At 37.0% G+C, this 20,166-nt stretch overlaps 1 protein-coding gene across 1 annotated transcript; it reads right to left on the bottom strand.

Annotated features, from left to right (window-relative positions):
- Positions 1-204: 204 nt before the first annotated feature.
- LOC111706175 (probable splicing factor, arginine/serine-rich 7) lies at positions 205-528 on the bottom strand. The gene has a single exon (XM_023478970.1). It carries the CDS (start codon positions 526-528, stop codon positions 205-207), a length of 324 nt encoding a protein of 107 aa, XP_023334738.1.
- Between the last annotated feature and the right edge of the window lie 19,638 nt (positions 529-20,166).

Raw genomic sequence — 20,166 nt, 5'->3', positions numbered from 1 at the left:
TACTCCCCTGAGTTATGTTTTCCTGTTTATTTTCCTGTTTCTTCCTTCTTTCTCCTAGTCCATCTTCCTGCTCTGAGAGTCTTATTCTCGGGATTTTGTAGTTTTCCCCTGATTGCTTCTTCACCTCTCTGATTATTTCTATTTCCTTGGTTTGTTTTCCCTGGATTAACTGGTTTTTGTGATTCCTGTCTCCAGGTTCTGTTCTCATGTTGTCTTTTCTTTCTTTCTGTTTTTATCTTCAGATTTGCTTCTGGTTGAGTCTTTACTCTCTCTTCTTTCTCTGGATCTGCTATGATATCCACTCTCATGTCTATTTCTTTCACTGGAGTTGGATTTTGTTTCTTTTTTATGGTTCCTTTTTTCACTCTTGCTACTGGTTGAGCTTCTCCGGTCTCTAGACCTCCTGCGTTCCTTGGATCTACTTCTTTCTTGCATTTTCTTCCCATCCTTTAATCCCAGCTTCTTATCAATAGTTCTGACCCAGGTTCTGATGATCTTGGTTCTGTATTCTGATCCTAACACCAACATCTCTTTCTTATCATAGGTTTGTATTCTTTCTGTATCAATGAAGATATCAAGGTGACAGGGGCGTAAATAAGGATTCTGTAGGGGGGGGTAAATATTTTTAATTTGGCGCGCGAAGCGCGCCGAATTTTTTTTTACCCCCCCCTAGAAATTTGTTTACCCCCCCCTAGAAAAATATCATGATGTATATCAAATTATTGGTTTTAATTGGAGTTGATTTGCATTTTCCACTCATTTCTGGGATTTACAAACTCAATCTAATAAAGGCTTCATTACATACCTTTCAGCTTTCACCTTGTTTTATACCCTTCATTATAGTCATTCATTTTACATTAACTACAAAGATCTGTAAAAAAACTGAATTTACTTTATTTTAACTAACTTTTTATATTAAGTTTGCTGGCAAACATTGACAAAAAAGGCAGTAATATAAAAAATAATAGTTTTACTCTAAGAGGAAAANTTACATATGATATGATATCCATGTACAAAAGGAGGGGGAGGGGGGTCCAAAAATCGTATTTTAGGAAATTAACTCATAATATATATATTTTTTATTATGACGAGTTGTGTGTGAGTGAACTTTGCTGAAGTAACCGATTCCGAACTAAAAGTTTAAGAAGCATCTGCAAAATGCCGCAAAAACTTTTACTATCATGAAAATAGTCGCTTTACACAAGTGCAGACTAATGAATAGGGAATGTATTTTTTTTTTGAAGGGAAGGGGTCAAGGCAACTGGAACTGTTACTTGTAGAGGCAGCAAATGGTGTAACCCCTGCTATTCAGGGCCTGAAAATATGTTCAGGGGTAATTACCCCTAGAATTCTAGGGGGGGGTATTTAACCCCAGGATTCTAGGGGGGGGTATTTACCCCCAGGATTCTAGGGGGGGGTATTTACCCCCAGGATTCTAGGGGGGGGTAAATAACCCCAATAACCCCCCTTATTTACGCCACTGCAAGGTGAGTAAGCCCTGTTATCAGGTCCTCCTTGATTTGAGGACCATCTACAAATGTAGGTTCCCTGTTCTGATGTAATCTAGGTGTGACCAGGGGTTCTTCATACAGGAATTTTTCCCTTATTTCCGCATTACCTTCAGGATTGACGAATATCTTCAATGCATTCTCCATGCTCCTGGGATGCCAGGCCTTGACTGTCCAGTGTTTATTATATTTCATTATCTCTTTTATTGTGTTCCTGGCTTCTCTGATAGATAACATCTTCCTCAACTGTTCTCTATAATTATGATTTGCTTTTGCTACAGCCCACAGCATACATAGGAAGTAGAATGGCCTCAGGTTGCAAAGAAGAGTTTCTCCAACTAGAGCCAGAGGGTTGTAGGGTGAGACAAGGATATCTCTCCAGTAATAGGAGCTACAGCCATAGTGTAGATTGAGTAACATAACATCCACTCTTGTTCCATTGTTTTTGTGCCACCATTGAGTAGGAATTGTGGTTATTTCACCGGGATAATTATGCAGGTGATCTCTCATGATTACATGGGGTGGGTTGCTGTAGTTGATTTCATCAATACTTCTTTTGGTGAGAAATTTGGCGATGCTATCAATAACCTTGTTTTCATCCACTGTTCTAAAGCTGCCCTCTCTTCGGTTGTTTTTACTTATCTTGGGTTGCTGCGATCCTCCCTGAGGAGCAGCAGACCTGCTGGGGTTTGGATCTGGGTTGAGATATCTGAGATCCTCACCGGAGGAATGAATTCTGTGATCTCTATATTGATGATTACTGGATCCAGGTTCATTAGAGTACCTAGTTTCAGTACTTCTCCTGTCCTCTCTAGGTTCATTAAACTTCTTTATTTCTCCTTTGGTTTTAACCCTGAGATTGGGCATGTTTTCCTCCATGTGTTGTATGATTAGACTGTCAATCTCATCAGTGGGTGTTTCAGCCGTGGTTAAAAATAGCTCTTGACACTTTTGACTGTAATTCTCTTCACCAAGAATGTAGTAGGTATGATTAATAACTGTTGTGACCTCGTGAGATGTTATGCCCAGGTTTTCAAGACCAGCTTTAGTCACCTTCCAGGCTTCATATGTTCTATTAGAGGGGTGCAGCTGTTTTAAATACTCCATAAACATAGCAAGGACGCCTCTGATTTTGAGTCCTGCTAGTACAATCTCCCTGGACCGATCCATTTCAGGGTATAGGTTTCCTAAATGCAGTTTAAGTTTATTAATTTTACAGTTTACAGCTGGGCAAAGTGTCAATTCCTTGTTTTCTCTTGATAGTTTATTTTCTAAAAAAGTGTTTCTTTTTATCCTTTCCCTTTGACTTTTGATCTCATTAATGTTTAGCTTAAAAAATGTTTTACCCTTAATAGTTTTTAATTTATTAAGTTTTACCTGTTCTGGTGATCCCTTAATCCCCTTGTGTGTCGCCTCTCCTTCTGCATGGACTTTATCCACACTTCCATCCTTGGTACCCGTCATTCTCTTGATTATCTTTTTTCTGAAACATAAAAGAGTGTTATTGGTTTCATTTTTAGTTTCCTCAATAATAAATTTAGACTGATATTTACTGTCAAAAAAAGGACTACCAATTCGTTTTTTGCATGAATTAATTCCATAAATGTACTGAGAATCAGTATAGGTTTTATCCTCCTGTACATTACACCGAGTCAGATTTGATTCGCTCATTTCAGGAATATTAAGTTCCATATTCTTCACTGTTACCTTATTATTAAATACTGCTACCAAGCAATTATTAAATACCATATCCTGTTCTGTCTCTGCACTGTCCGCTGCATTGTTATACACTGTCTTCTCTATTTTCACTGTTTCTATCAAGTTTTCAATCTCTAATTCAATGCGTTTCCTTGGCAAAATATCCCCCTTACTGATCCAGATGTTTTCGCCGGCCAGGCATATGCATAGTTGTTTTCTGTTGGTAATCAAGTAACACGCGTCCCCATCCCCCACGTACACCGATAAGGTTGAGAAAAAATTCCTAAGACCGGATATTTTTTCTCGAAGAATGGCGATCCGAATGTTCGCAAACGTTCTGCAAGCTATAGACTCTATCACTCTTAGACTAGATTCATCCTGCTTACTATTGTCTATACACCCTAAGGTGACTCTAGACCCTATCGCGTAAATTACATTACTATGTTTAACAGTTCGTATGCTTCCCAACAGAGAACCTTTCACCTCTGCGGTCCGACAGCGAATCCTTATGAGTTTTGAAAATTGTTTGAGTGAAGGGGAGTTTTACAAAAGTGCAGTGTTGGAACAGCTGTTTGCAGTTGGGAGTTAAGGAAACCCCGCCCATGACCCATACCCGGTGGATCAAGGGGTGTCCATAATACAATTTGTAGATTTAAAAAATTCATAAAAAATTAAACAATTTTAAAACGGTATACAATAGATATTAAAGGAAAAAATATATTTTTTTTCATTCTAAGGGCCCCCCCTTAGATTGATAGGTGGCATAGAGGAATAAATTTAATTACCTAAGAATGACCTTGCAAAATGATGCAACCTAAAATGACCTAACCTGACCAAAAATGACCTTATAGATTAAGGTCGTTTCAGGTCAGTTAAGGTCATCCGACCTAGCTTGACCTAAAATGACCTTAATCAACGTCGCCTAAGGTCGTTTAAGGTCGTTTAAGGTCATCCGACCTAGCTCAACCTAATTCAGAACTAAAACAACCTAGATTTAAGGTCGGTTTAGGTCGGTGGTTTGCGGGGTAGCCTTATAGGTACCGCTGACTGTTGAGTCACGGGACTACGGTGGTCACTCATTAGTCACTTCATTCACCAGACCAGTTACTTGTGAGTCGCATACCAACAAACACATCAGTTACAGTTTACCTCACATCAGCTGCAGCAGAAGAACAAAAAACGAAGTTTTTTATTTTATGCGTCATTATGTTTGTTAAATTTCAAACAAATGTCACATGGGATAATTAAACAAGCATAATCAACGATCAACGAAAGCTGGAAGCAAGAATTTAACAGAAATAATTAACCATCACTGAATTTGTTCTTAAATATCTTTAATAGTGTAGTATTCTCTTACTACTAAAAATGTGCAATGAATTGGCCAACTTAAATTAGCAAACTTTGATAAGATTATACTTCAAGTTATTCTACTTGTTTTGAATCTAAATCTTTGCAACCTGACAACATTGCAGATCGGGTTATTTCCATCACTCGGGCCTAACCCTCATGCGCTGTTGATATATATTTGCAACCTGGCATTATTATACTTCGGCTATCTCAATCATACAGAGTAAGCTTTATACAATTATATGCTCGTGCAATTATTAACACCCAAAGTAATTCATTCATTCAATGCAATGTTAACACATTTATTTACATAATTATAAATGCATACATCATATTACTTTAAGATAAACTGTTGACATAATTGTTAGTCAGAATCCCTTTATTTTCAAGGTTTCCTAACTTAACGTTTAAGTGCCTTCTCAGTTAATTTACTAAGTCGGGCCATCCATGACTGATATAGCCTTCAGTCTGTCAATCAGCTTAATATCTTTATTATTACAGGTTTGCTGGTCAACCTGCTCCTGTAATATCTGGAGCAGATCCCAAACCTGGTTAAACAGCCTGCTACTGATCTCATCTATACTTGGATCAGGGTGCAGTGTGTATTCCTGCTCCCTAGTCTTCCCTGTGTCCCAAACATCAACTTGTGGGACATCAGCAGACTTGTATCTCCTCATCCTCAACTACATCCTCTCCTAGATCCTCCACTAGGTTCTCCTCCATCAAGTCTGGAACAGTGACGATGGGAGAGTCTCCACTGACAAGAGGAGCAAGATCTGCAGGATCAACTTCATCTTCGTCCAGCTCCTCTTCTTCAACGTATGCGGGGTTCTGCATCCTAACCGGACCCTGGTTCATCTTCTCCTACTGTAAGCTCTTCTAGAAAGATTCCCTCTGTATGCTGTCTGTTGTTGTATGTAGCACAAGACCCGGAGCGGTATAGTGCAGGAGACTTGTTGTGTCTTCTTCTACGGCTCGGGTTGTACTAACTCCTGGCATCTTGTTGAATTCAAGGGACTGTTCACTCATATTAGAACAATCCGAACAATATCCCCCTGATGCATGGATAGCTTGTAATGTTTCTAGCTATCATCATCACTGTCAGGGAGGCCAGGATCAATTTAGCTCTTCCAGCTCAATACCATGAGTAGGAGCAGCAGCAACTCCCCTCTCGGTTTCATTCAGAGTTTGGATCAAGTTATTCCGGAACTCTGAGAGCAGGAAGATGTTAAGCCTTAGGGCAGTAGCCCATGAGGTTCCTTTTACACGGGTCACAACCACACTCACCAGTGTATAGATTAGTTTTCCTATTAGATACAGGATTACTAAACAACTGGCATAATGTCCCCAAGTATCTAGGGCGTCCCATATGTAGGATTTCCAGTCTAATACTTTAAGGGTACTTTGAGCTAAATTGTTTAGTTCAAAACCCAGGGTTCCAGTGGGTTGATATTCACCCCATGAGCCAGGAGTGGCGCAATATTGAGCTGTCAGTGCATATGTGACAGCTTTGCTGCTCTTCTTGGCATGGAAGAGTTCCATATAAGCCTGTACTTCTTTGTGTGTATAAAGCAGGCTATCAGTCTCTTCAACATGTTCCAATTCATCTATATGGTACCCCAGTTGTTCAGGTTTAGACAACTGGAGTGATATAGGTTGGACAGTAGGAGCAGCTTGGACTAATTGTCCATTTGTGGTTTCTAAGATAGGTGGGAATACTTCATCACAGTCTAATAGATCAAGGATGGGTTTCCTTGAGATCAATTTGGATGTATCCAGGTATACTGGTTCCTCACCTAAATACACAGGTAAATATTCCTTAGAACATTTATCATGTCTTTGATAACCAGGACTGGAGGTAACCTCTACAGTCTGGCACTGCATCTCCTGTATAATGTCTCCTCGGTCTCTAATCAATGCATTTGGATGAATAGGACTTCTTTTTAGCTGATGGAGTGAGTTTGCCCCTAGAGTACATAAATGTTTCTGTACTTCATGTACAGAGGACTGTACCATTCTCTCCATTTGAAAATGGAGGAATTCCTCACTCAACCTTAACTCTAGGTCTAGGTTTAAACTATCAGCATGAGTTGACATTTCCAAGAGTTTGACACTATTTTCCTGTGAGTTTTGGACTATCATCAATTCAGGGTAATCAGTCGTGAAGTATGTTAAGTCACATTCTTCACTCCTTTGCTTATCTAATTTTCTGAGAATGATTTTATGTTCCTCATTAACTAGATAATTTTCAGATTTCCCTTTATGTGTCAACTGAACCTGGCTGACAATCAGGCTTCTAATTTTAGCTAATTGGCAGCGGTACGGTTTTTCCGATACCAGGTAAGTGTCTATGCCCATTAAACATTTCATATTTTCAATACAACGTTTTTCTAATTCTACGTGGTTCTGAAGATCTATGATCCTGTTCGGGGAGATCTCAACGTCCCCTTCTGACATTGTTATGGTAACCGTTCTGAGTTCTAACATTCATTCATGCTGTTCGCCATTAATAGTGATTTTGGCGCCCTTGCAATAAACATTATACTCTTGATAGGTGATCTGCCCATGTGTAATTTCTGGGAATTGGATTTGTTTATTCAACCCAATTCTCATAGTCTTACCATTTATTATGTACGCCTTTCATGCATATGTATCAGAACACTCAGATTCAGAAATTATTTCCGGTTCTAAAATAGATGGCGGACCGAAAAATTTCCATATGTTCCATAGTACAAACGAAATTTGGATACTCGTTTTGAGCATTTAATCCCTTTAACATTTTGGGATCCAAATTTCTGGATTACTGTTATTTTCATGCCTTCAGTTTCATCCCCCTTTGGGTTTTCGGGGATTTTTACTGGCATACACCACTCTGACTTTTTGTAAGAATTAAGTCTAGTGGGTTTATTACAATCATACCCCAAGAATTTCAAAACTTCATTTTTCCTTATTTGTTTCACTGTTATCGCTTGCATAGCTAGTGAGAACACAATAATAAATGTTTTTTATTCATTCTCGGATTTATATTTAAATTTACACCTCGATTAATCACATCCGTGTGACCGATGACAAGACATCATTATTTGTCTCTCCCAGCTAGCCAAATTGCATAGATAGCGTGGTCGCATATTATTTTGGCTCTAATTGCGCAATTAAAACGCAAACTTGCGTATGACTAGATTTCAAATTAGTGTAAATATCTAATTTTTCTAAAGAAAATATTTTATAACCCAGCTTTAAGTAAAAATATCATGAATTTGTGAAGATGTGTATCATTTTATTTCAGGTATACAAATTGAGTAAAAATACGCTCAATTTGCGTAATTCCCTATAAAACTCTAAATCTAAATTATTTGTGAAATATCTAAAATTTCCGATGTGGCATATATTGCATTTTCCCAAAAAATTGAAAAAATAAACTTTTAAAAAGAATTTAAGTTGTCTTTGTTAGCATTCAAATTGCGTAAAAATTGCGCTCTTTTTACGCATATGTTTTGAGTGTTTAAATATTGAAGAATTAAGTGGCCCAGGTGTGTGTGCATAGTGCAGAGTGCAGCAATGTTATATTATATAGAAAGCCGTGTGATATGTAGATAAGGGTGGGATGGGGGGAGGATAATTGGGTAGAGAATTTACAGTGCTGTACAGTACACTGGGTTTTAGTACCAAATTTCACCGCTAGGTGTCTCTATTTGTTTCATGTAAAATTAAAAAAAAAGTAAAAAGGATCAGATTAATTTTTTTACTAAAAATATATCATTTAGAAGTCAAGATTTGGGGTTTGAATTACTTAAAAATTTTTTAAATGAAACATTTTTATTAGGAAAATGCACTGAATTTTCTATCAAAAAGTTTTATATAATCTTTCATAACTCTCATTCAAGTATAAAGCTTGACGCTATAATCTCTATGTTGAACTGTATTCCGGATGAATGGAAACAGTTCAGAGACAGTACCATATCGGTACTCAGGGATGGATGGCCTATCTGCATGCATCAAATATTGCATAATTTTTGGTAATTGAGAAAATAATAATGCGCATTTTTGGCGTAAATTTGTATAATATTATTACGTAAATTTTACGTCTACTAAAACCAATAAATTTACGTAGCTAAGTGTGCGATTTTACGTCTTTCATGACGTAAAAAGAGCCAAAATGTCGACGTAAAATTTACGTAAAAATGCCAAAAGTGACGTTTAAATTGCGCGCAATTTGGCTAGCTGGGCTGTTTTGGTCAGTGATACTGCGGCCTCATAACAATTATATATTCAGCTGCGTATCATTCGAATGTGGATATAAGACTGGGTTCGGCGGACTGTATGCTTTAAATATTAACTCTTATGGGTAAGTTTAATTAATTAAATTGCTGCGTTGCTAAATTGCCGAAAGTTTAAGTTTGCAATATTGGAATTATATTACTCAGCAAAATGCGATAATTATTATTACATTAACATTTTCTTCAAATTTTATATGAAATATGAACATTATTAAAAATTTTTCCTTTTTAATGTTAATACATTTATTGATTAATTTAAGGTTGTACAGGGTATGGGAACCCTTGTATGCGTTACAGTCCACCTACTCTCAAACGCACAACTGAACCAAGTTTATTATTAGGTCAGTAATTTCGTTTAAACAGTCTTATATAGTCAACGAATACTAAATCAATTCATAAGAACGATATTAGTAATTTCATCCTTAAGTTATTATATTTTCTCATGGACGAATTTTAATTGACTAGAGGTTTAATTAAATTTAAGTTAAAGTTTACTAAATTAATTCCGGGGAACTAAATTAGTCATTCCGTCCTTGAGTTATCATATTTTCTCAGGACGAATTCTGTTTAATCAGACGAAATGACGTTTTCATTTTGATTCTGGTTAATAAATTAATACTGGAATCAAATTTTACTATCATTTCTACTCTCATGTGTTTAAATTTTCAAGATATTATCCTGTTTATATTTCATCAGGCATATCATGTTAGAGAGACATAACTTTGAGTTTTAATTCAATTTTTATTAAAACCAATAGTATTTTGCTCTACGTCATTTATTACAAAGAGTGACCCAACAGTTTATTATCTAAATGATGAAATAAACAACAATAAAATTTATTATTTATTATGTTATTTTACAACATCATTGTTTAGGTTCGGATGGAGTGTTCAATATCATCGTACACCTTATCCATGGGAACCGGAGCTGCAGACATTTCCTGTCCCGGCTCTTGTATATCATCAACAGCCTGAGCCGCAGCGTCAGCTTCTAATTGAGCTGCAAAGCCAACGGGGACTACATGGTTGCCATAGAACATATGTAGAATTATGTCCTTGAGTTCCTGAACCTGCTGGGATGCCTGGATCTGCACATTAGTTAAGTGATTAATTTTCTCAACCAATTAGGCTAGATCAGTTGACGCATCTCTCCAGCCTGTCCGTGAGCTGTCAATGGGTTGCTCTGACCTCAAGGAGCTAGCCGGTTGGCTCGAGTTAGATCTATGGTTAGATTTATTACTCTACCAGCAACAACTGCTCTCTCTTCTCCTTCTTCTTCTGGTTTATGGTACTAATTCTTCCCATAAGCAGATTTTGGATTAGAGTTTGAGGCAGCATTTGGACTCAAACTGGTCTGGGGTACCATCATATATCTACCAGGTATCTTGAAACCAGTTGAGTTTGATGAGACTGCCATATTGACACCTTGTTGAAGTTTATGCATCTTCTTTTTACGTCTACCTGAAATTACACAAAATTAGAATTTTATCATTTCTTAATTTTATGTTATTTCAAATAAAGGGTCAATTCATGATTTTATGTCAGTCTTTCATCTTAACCTTCCTAACTTTTCCTAACTATCTTAGACATGTACATGATTATTTTAACATACACATCATAGAAATTATTAGTCAAAGTGTTTTATCATTTATTCAAATTTTTACAATTATTAAAATCATTTATTTAATTATTGTTAATTCGAACAAAATACTACAACTCCAAGAAAATTATTTCTTTTTCTTATTCAGGTTTTGTTGGAAATGTTTCATAGCTCTGGAGAAAGCTTCCCGTCGAACTCCTCCCCGTCCTTCACGCGGAGGGGGTAATTCTCTACGGTTATACTTCCTCTTCTCTACAGGAGGTCACACTGTCATTTCAGTGGAGGTCGACCTACTTTGAGGTAAGCTTATTTCTGCCTCATTTTCCAACTTTATCTGATCAGGTTGTAGGATTGGAGGGTTATCAATAATATTTTGAGGACATAATTGAGGGGATACATTCCTGGGTGTCTCTAAATTATCAGAGGTCTTTGTTACACCCTGGGGAACATATTCATCCTCATCCTCGGATGAGTCTATAAACATGTCTGCCTGTTTTTCTATGTTTACATCAGGAGAAGCATTTGACTCTCTATCCATTGAAATTTGAACTTCATTATCTTCGTCATTTTCATCAAATAACTGATCTAAATCAATCTGCTCATTGACCCGCTTAGGATCTATTTTCCACAGTCTAGAGGTCAGGACATGTAATTTATGTTTGTTTACAGCCCAATTACCAATAGGATTGATCACAGATAATGAGTCAGTGGGGGTCCCTGTTACTTTATAGGCCCCCGTCCACCTCAAAGTCAATTTCTTGGATAAATTAATCAAGCCCCTGGGTGACATATAATATACTGTGTCTCCCAGGTTTATATTTGAACTTCCCCGGGGTATCTTAATTTCTGTGGACACTGGTATGCATAATTGCTCATGCCTTGCCATTTCTTCATGAATATCTTCAATATGTTTTGATAGATTTAACACAAAGTTAGTCCATTTTAAGACACCTTGTATGTGGTTATCAGGGAAAAATACATCTAGGGGGACCCGGGGGTTTTGTCCATACATTGCATAGTAAGGGGTAACCCCTGTAATCCGGTTTCTAGATATATTAATTTCAAATATAGCAGCGTCCACCTTTTGAGCGCAGGAGTTGGGGCTAGAACTATCATCAGACCTAAATAATTGTCCAAGTGTTCTATGAGCCCTCTCAACTCTATTTCCCTGGGGACTATAGGTGGGAGTTTGCGTCATTTTAACATCCATTTTTTTACAAGTGTCTTGAAATAAATGACTCATCAGAGAAGATCCATTATCAGTGTGAATCGTCTCTGGCATTCCATGAACCAGAAAAAACCTATCAATTAATGCATTTAATATGGTTTTTGTTTCTAGGTCTGGAATTGGTACAGCTACAAGATATCTAGTAAACCCATCCTGTACAGTGAGAATGTGTCTGCAGACAATCCCTTTGTACCTGCAGGGAGTCAACAGACCTACTGTATCCAGGTAAACTCTTTGAAATGGGTATCCTAACATCTCATGATGCTGTACTTTATTCTTAGCAGAGGGAATTGAATTATTTTTCCGCATGCATGGCTTACAGTTAGTCACAATTAAAGTAACTAAATTATTCATCCCTGGGAAAAATGCCCTAACTCTTAATTTGTCAAGAGTTTCTGTCATCCCGTGGTGACCGGCGTGAGCCAGTTCTACCGATTCCCTCTGCATAGAACGAGGTACACAAATCCTGGGAGGACTTGTTTTACCATCCTTTACAGGTCTTTGTAAATATAACAGTTCATCTTTCACATACAGAAAGTTAAACCAGTTTAAATACGAATTAGTCAAAGGGGGCAATTGCTTCCTTTCTTCTTGGCTTGGCAATTTTCCAGCTTTAACTATATCTAAGACTAACTGTAAAGGGTAATCTTCCTTAGTTTCTAGCTTCCAATCCTTTTTTATGATTTGGTTCACTGAAAACTTAGAATGAGGTTCTATGTTAAGTACACAGAGTTCCTTTGATTTTCCAGATTGATTGATTGATTTATCCTTTGTAATTTGATAAACATAATCAATTTCTGGGTAAACTAAATATTTATCTGGGTCTTCCTTATCTTGCTCATCTTAAGGCGTCTCAGTCCTGGACAAAACATCTGCAGCTGAATTTACTTTCCCTGGTCTATGTATAATATCAAAATCAAAGGATGATAAATACACTAACCATCGAGCAAATATCCCCCGGGCCTCTTTTAGCCCTTTGAGGAATGTTATAGCTGAAGAGTCTGTTCTAATCAGGAATTTCCGGGCCCGGAGTATATGTTCAAACTTCCGAAGCCCTAAAATGACAGCCAGCAGCTCTCCTTTATGAGCTGGATACTGCCTCTGAGCTGTATCAAGGGACTTGGAGAAGCAGCCAATGAAGCGTTCCTTTCCACCTTGTACTTGGGAAAGGACACCTCCTGCTGCTACTCCTGAAAAGTCAGTATCTAGGATAAAAGGTTCCGTAGATTTATAGTCTGGGTAAGCCCTGATTGGCTGTGCCAGGAACAGTCCCTTAAGTTGATTAATCCTAGATATTTCATCAGGGTTTAATTCCAAGTTCTTCTCATTTCTATATTTGTTCAACGGGGCTACTACTTATGCATATTTGGGTATATATGCACGGTAGTATGAGGTAAACCCCAGAAAACTGATTAACTCTTTCCCTGTTTTAGGAAGAGGCCAGAGTTGAATCTTAGAAATGTAATCAGGAATCATTTCAACCCCTTGATGACTGACCAGATGACCCAGATAAGTGACTTGATCTCTGAAGTTCTTAGTCTTGCTGAGATTGATCTTCATACCAACTTCAGCATGGATTCTTACTACAGCTTCCAGATGACGCATATGATCACTCACATTGTCGGAGTAAATCAAGATATCATCAAGATATGCAATGGCGAACCCAGGTGGAAGTTTGGATAACGCCAATTGCACTAACCTACAGTAAGAACTAGGAGAGTTTGACAACCCGAATGGCATCTGGATGAACCTGTACGTGCCAAAGGGTGAAACAAAGGTAGTGTAGTTTCGACTTGCAGGGCTAATCGTTAAAGAGTGAAAAGCCCCGGCCGAATCTAGTGAATTAAAGATCTTTGCTCCAGCCAACTTATGTAGGTTAGTCTCTATACATGGAAGAGGGTAAGAATCTTTGATTGTACGATCATTGATCGACCTGAAATCTATACTCCAACGAAGATGACCTGTCCCTTTTTTTCTTACAAGGGACAAGGGCCGACGCCCATGGAGAGACAGAAGGTTCAATGACACTGCCAGCAAACCACTTATCAAGTTAAATTCTCAAATCTTGTTCTTGCAGTGGATTTAATGGCCTGCAACAAGCTCGTACAGGATGGGAGCCAGGTAAAAGGGTTATATGGAACTGTAGTAGGTCTGATGAACCATAATCTTCACTGCTAACTGACACAGCGTCGAAATGTTTCATAAATAGATCTATAACTTGTTCCTGTTGATCTTGATTTATAATCTTATTCTTAACATCTAATTGTTCTTTTAGAAAAGTTCTTCTTTCTTGAACTTCTTCTTTAGACAATTCATGTACAGGTTTATGACTTAGTGTATTGATTGATTGATTAGTTGATTGATTGATTTCTGCCTTTGAACACATTTTTGAGGTGGGGTACACATTTCCAATCCTTCTTTTTGACTGTAAAATTGTGTTTCTATCCCCCATGTTTAATATTGGGACAAAACATTTATTTTTATCACATTTAAACATACCATTCAAAGGCAAAAGTTGGTTGGAATTCATAAATGCATTATTTTCTTTGCACTTAAAAAATCCAATATTTGCATTCATCTTAGTATACACTTCAACAAATGTTAATGTGTTTTTAGGCAGCACTGTTTTATGTACAGTTTCCACTGAGAATGCAGTATTATCAACTTCAATACAATTAGGATTAGGCTCAGGTATAGAGGTAATAATGTTTCTACACTCTTTATCCTTCTCCATAACACTGATAAATCTTTGATCTTTAAAGTTTCTAATTAGCGGTTTAGACCTGCTAACCAATTTTAAGCTGTGATTATTTAAATTTAAGGTCACTTTATTTCCCTCAAATTTTAATCCTGCTTTATACCTTCGTAAAAAGTGTTCTCCAAGATTTAAATCATGACTTAAAGAACAAATTACATAAGGTTGAATTGTAATAGGATCCTCTAACTCTTCTAATACTAAATCAAATGAATCTGCGAGACCCAACACATGTACTTTCTGGTTTGCAACAGCCGTACCAGCTTTATTTGCACATGGTTTATATTTGATTTTTAGTAAATTGGCTAGCCTCTCACTCATTATGTCGCCAAAGAGGTTTCCAGAGTCTATCAATGCTTTGATAAAGACTCTGAATCCACTCTTCATAGCCCGGATGTAGCCAAGAGACGCATATTTCTCTGTTTGTACATCTGGTTTATTGCGACATAATGAGCTGCCTATAAAAAAGCAAATATGTCATCATTGCCTTCTCTATTGATGTCCTCCATGCCCGGAGGGATTACAGAAGTAGCACCCAAAGTGTTTACTTCGCCCTTCCTTCCTGACATGGCTGACATCACTTCAGATAGCTGTGAGCTCAGGGTACAAATTTCAGACATTTTTGCATTTAATGAATTAATTTGTTCACCCTGTTCCTCAACTATCTGATAGACTTTTCTTACCCTTTATTTGGCTAGGCTTAGGTTTCTTCTTCTCTTTTACATAATCTATTTCTAGATCAGAGTCAGAGCTTGAAGTATCCTGGTCTCCTGTAATATCATCAGAGGTATATCAGGGTTGGACTTCTCTACCTTATTGACATTCTGATAACGTCCAGGTAAATTGTTCCGGGGACAATTCCTGCTGAAATGACCTTTACCATTACAATTATAGCAAATGTCGTCTAACCAGTCTGATTTTGATATTTCTTAAACCTTCTAAAAGCTGCAATTTCTTCCTCATCCACGCTCTCATTCATTACGTTTACTTCATATCTGCTTTTCCTCTCTTTTTCACGGGAACTTGCAGCATTAGTATAACTGTAATTCATAAGGCGGATGTCAGTGCCCACGGCATCTGATGCGTCAAGCTCACCTGCAATGGTTCTAGCTTGAATGTTTTCAACTGAAACTTGAATGATTCGTCTTAATTGATCAAAAGTTTCAACTTTAAAACCATTGAGGGCTTGTATTGAGAGGAAATCGCGTTCTTTAGTCCTAAGGATTTCATTGTGCAATCCTCTGATACTGGATTCACAGAATTCTTTAAAAATCCTGTTCTTTCCAGTAGGGAATGACCATATAAAGAGATTAAATTTATCTCTTAAATACAGGTCATACACTTCCCCTGCTTTTTGCATCCTCTCTTTAAATTGAGTATAAATGAGGTCACAAGCAGAGGCAGGTTCTAACCGTTCATGGAGCGCCTGTACATATTCCTTTCTGCTCATCTTTCTGTACATAGACATAAAGGGTTCCATATCTGATACAATAAATGAGCAAGGAGGGCGGAAGGATTGAAACAATGTATTTTTAAAACATATTTCTCCTACTCCCAATGTATCCCCCAATCCGTACCACATAATCCTCAAAACTATCCTGTCCATCAAAACTCCATTTCATGTTGCTGAACAGGATTTCGTTTTGGTTGGGTACATAACGGTCTTCCTCCTCTATTCCTAGGGGTTCCAGTCTATCCAGCAAAGAGAACTTCCCTTCCTTCAACGCCAGGTCAGCGACGGGAGGGTCACTCTGTGCTGGATTAGGAGGAGGAGCAGGTAAATCCTGGGGGTTCTGACCAGAGGAGCGTCTGCTACCTCCATTCTGAACCCTCCGTTCATACTCTGCTCCACTCCTCCCATTCCCTCTCTCTGCAGGAGGTCCTCCATTTGCAGAGGCTCCAGCAGGTTGGAGGTTAGGGTTATTCTCATCTCCAGGCATTGTTAAAGATTAATTAAATTTTTAATCTTTCCACTCTGCCTTAAGAATAATTTTAAGAGAATATTTTAGAGGGTTTAAATTTTACTTTTTCAGTCCTTAATTCAATTGAACTCTGGACTTTACAGTATTGAGACTTAATTCCTTGGAACTCAGTCTGTTCATTTATTTTTAATTCTTTTGAACTTAAAAATAACGAATTTTTGTTGTTTTTAATTCTTTCGAACTCAAAACTAACAAATTTATATATAATTGATCACAGGGATTGTGAAACCCAAGTAATCTTTTAGTTTTAATTCTTCCGAACTCAAACTAATATTATATATAATTATTCACAGGGATTTGGGGTAACCCAAGTGAACTTTTAAGTTTCTAATTCTTGCGAACTCGAAATAATAATAATATGAGCATAAGTTTTCACTTTCTTGTTTTAGGATGGATTGGACTAGAGATTTCTATCTACCCTACACTCTAGGTAACTTAATTATTCCTACAGATTAACTAACTAAAAGTCCGTCTGTCTAAATAATTTAAGTCCAGGGTATACCTGAAGTCCTTTTCTCATCCTGGTTACAATCGGAATGAGTAATCTTTCCCATTTTCTTGGTGTGCTTTGGCTCTAACAGTATTAGGCGTCAACCTTCATCCTATTGGCGGAGAAGATGATGCACCTCTGTTATGCACATATATCCAAGGGGGAAAAAAGGGGTATTAACCCTCTTCAACCCTGGGTTCGATGCAAAGCCAAGTCTCGCCCCATTATTTATTATTATGGGTTTTGATTGATTGCTTTGTTTTCCAATTCGGCACATTTCAAATATTATTCAGCAAAATATTGAGGCCAACTCATTTTAGGGTTCAATATTAAATATAGCTAAGTATATGAAATTCATGAGTCATCCCCCCTTAGGGGGCATCTCCCTTTGCCAATATACATTTTGTACAACTGAATTGTACTATGTACTATGTACTATGTACTATGTGCTATGTACTATGTACTATGTACTGTATACGTTTTACATATGTATTCAGTAATATAGAATTGACAATATGTAATTAATTCCCGCTTAAACGCATTCTATCATTTTTAAAATACATTTTTAGCAGGTTAATTATTAACGTAGGCAATATAATGAGTGTAGATAATTTTACTTAAAATTTAGATTTGAACTCATCAACAATTTTCATTATAACTGTTGTGTATAGTTCCTAATCTCTCTACGCCTCATTTAAAAGAGAGGGGGGGGGGCTCGTTCTATGGAGTCAGTTATCCAATCTGTAATTTTAGAATATTTTCTAACTGTTACAAAATATGGATTTATCGCTGACTCAGACCCAAACAAGCTTTAGGTTTGAAAGTTTAATACTTTATTTTACTCTCTGTCTAATTGCCTTTCTATCCCCCAAACTTTCAATTATAAAGATTGAGGGGGGCAAAAGGGAGAGGGTTGTGTAGGTTCTGTTTTAAGTTCTTTATCAATAAAAGTTGGATTCTAAAAATTCACAAAACCCAAACCTTTACATGAAATAAAGAAGCCCTTTCTACTGCGCCATTTTGTAGTATCCTGTGACCACTAAAATGTGCAATGAATTGGCAAACTTAAATTAGCAAACTTTGATAAGATTATACTTCAAGTTATTCTACTTGTTTTAAATCTATTATCTTTGCAACCAAATCTGTAATTTTAGAATATTTTCTAACTGTTACAAAATATGGATTTATCGCTGACTCACACCCAAACAAGCTTTAGATTTGAAAGTTTAATACTTTATTTTACTCTCTGTCTAATTGCCTTTCTATCTCCCAAACTTTCAATTATAAAGATTGAGGGGGGCAAAAGGGAGATGAAAACAATAACTCCCCCTGTACAGATTCAGGCAATTCTTTTTATATTGTGCTTAAAAATGTTCAATCATATTCATGTTAAACAACAACAAGTAATAACAAGTGTAAAAAGTAAAATTTTATAACATATCATGGAAGTATGGATAGTTATTTTACAGGGTGAATTTTAAATATTCCTAATTGTTTTTGTTCTTCCCCTTTAGATTTTTTATTTTGTATTTATAACTTACAAGGAAATCTATGAATTGTCTCCTTGTTCTATACATTAACCTACGTCGCTTATCCAATAAAAAATTTTTTTGCGGAATATGTCTTGTATTCTAAAAAAAAAATTTGTTTTTTGATGAATTCTCGAAAAAAATTTGCAAATGTTTTTAAAAATTTCGTATTTTTTTGCTAAATTTTTGCATTATTTGTACATACAATTTTCGCATTTTTTCATGAAAAATGCAAAGTTTTCGCGAAACAATTTTTACTCTTTTGCTGGAAACCCTAGTATGCATCCTTAAATTTCCACAACCCCTTGCTTTATTCACAATTGTTATACAAATTTTGTAGTTTCATTGGTGATGATGGAAAAATTTTTAATATTTATCAATATGCATATTTATTTTGACAGGGTTGCAACGCTTAATAATTATATCGAAATGCTTATCAACATTTTCTTATTGGTAAATTGACAATTTTTACACAGTTTGGAGTGAAAATTACATAAATTTCATCATATTATCAGATTACTACTTTTAAAATCTTTTTTTTAATATCTAAATATTTATTTTAGTAAAGCTTATCGTTTGCATACATACTAAATTATAGTTAGGTTTTGTTACATTCATCATTACAATAGCTTACTATTTTAACATACATTATTACAATTAATTGTATTATCTATAATGATGCGGAATAATTCTATTTGAGTGTTAAAAATTTTTTGCACTCTGCAGCCAAAAATGCATTTAATTCTTCAATTTTTTTAAGTTATTCGTATCTCTGCTCCCTTTCCCTTTGAGCAGATGACTGACGAGTCCTCTTGGAACTGGATACAGATTTTTTCTGGGACATTAGTATAGACTGGGGAGTTTCCTGGGACTTCACCAGGGAAGTTAAAGTATCTTGGGACCTCATGGTGAAAATGGGAGTCTCCTGGGTTCTCACAATGGAAGTGGTAGTACTCTCTTGGGACCTTAAACGTAAGTGGGAGTCTCTTGGATCACAAAAGTGGGCGTCACTTGGGACATCACCACGGAAATGGGAGTCATCTGGGACATCACCGCGGAACTGGGAGTCAACTGGGACATCACCACGGAACTGGGAATCATCTGTGACATCACCATGGAACTGGGAGTCAACTGGGACATCACCACGGAACTGGGAGTCAACTGTGACATCACCACAGAACTGGGGGTCATCTGGGACATCACCATGGAACTGGGAGTCATCCGGGACACAACCACGTTTGTAAGAGTCTGCATTGACCTCACCATAGGTGCTTCCTTGGAAGTAGGGATGGTATCATTTTCTTTTAATTTTATTCTGCTCTTTCTCACCCTTCTTCTCCTCCTTTTTCGGCATCCTGGAAAGAGACTGCAGGAGGGTACGGAGGGTTTGGGAGAAGGAAAAATATTCTTTACCTCCTCTAGACCATAACCTCAGCTCCTCAGATTCACCGGCCTTCACAAATTCCTGGTATAGAGCCAGGACCGGCTGTATTGAACCCATGTGTATTTGTTAAGTTGAAACAGGTTGCCCAGGTATAGTGGTCGTTCCCAACATTTCAGCTGATTTGGGGGCCAGCACAGGTTTGCGGCCAAACTAGGCAGGGAGGAGAGAGCTGGTTGCTAACAGGTTGAATGCCCGGTCAAGACTTTTAAAATCAATAAGTCAACAACTTTCTCTCCTGATATTTTTCATGCAAACCTATGGATTAATTAATTTCCTCTTTAATATCTGGGCCCTGGTAATCATACCCTG

Source organism: Eurytemora carolleeae, unplaced genomic scaffold (genome assembly GCF_000591075.1).
Source record: "Eurytemora carolleeae unplaced genomic scaffold, Eaff_2.0 scaffold699, whole genome shotgun sequence".
Taxonomy (NCBI): Eukaryota; Metazoa; Arthropoda; class Copepoda; order Calanoida; family Temoridae; genus Eurytemora; species Eurytemora carolleeae.
This window is presented reverse-complemented; position numbering and strand designations above follow the sequence as displayed.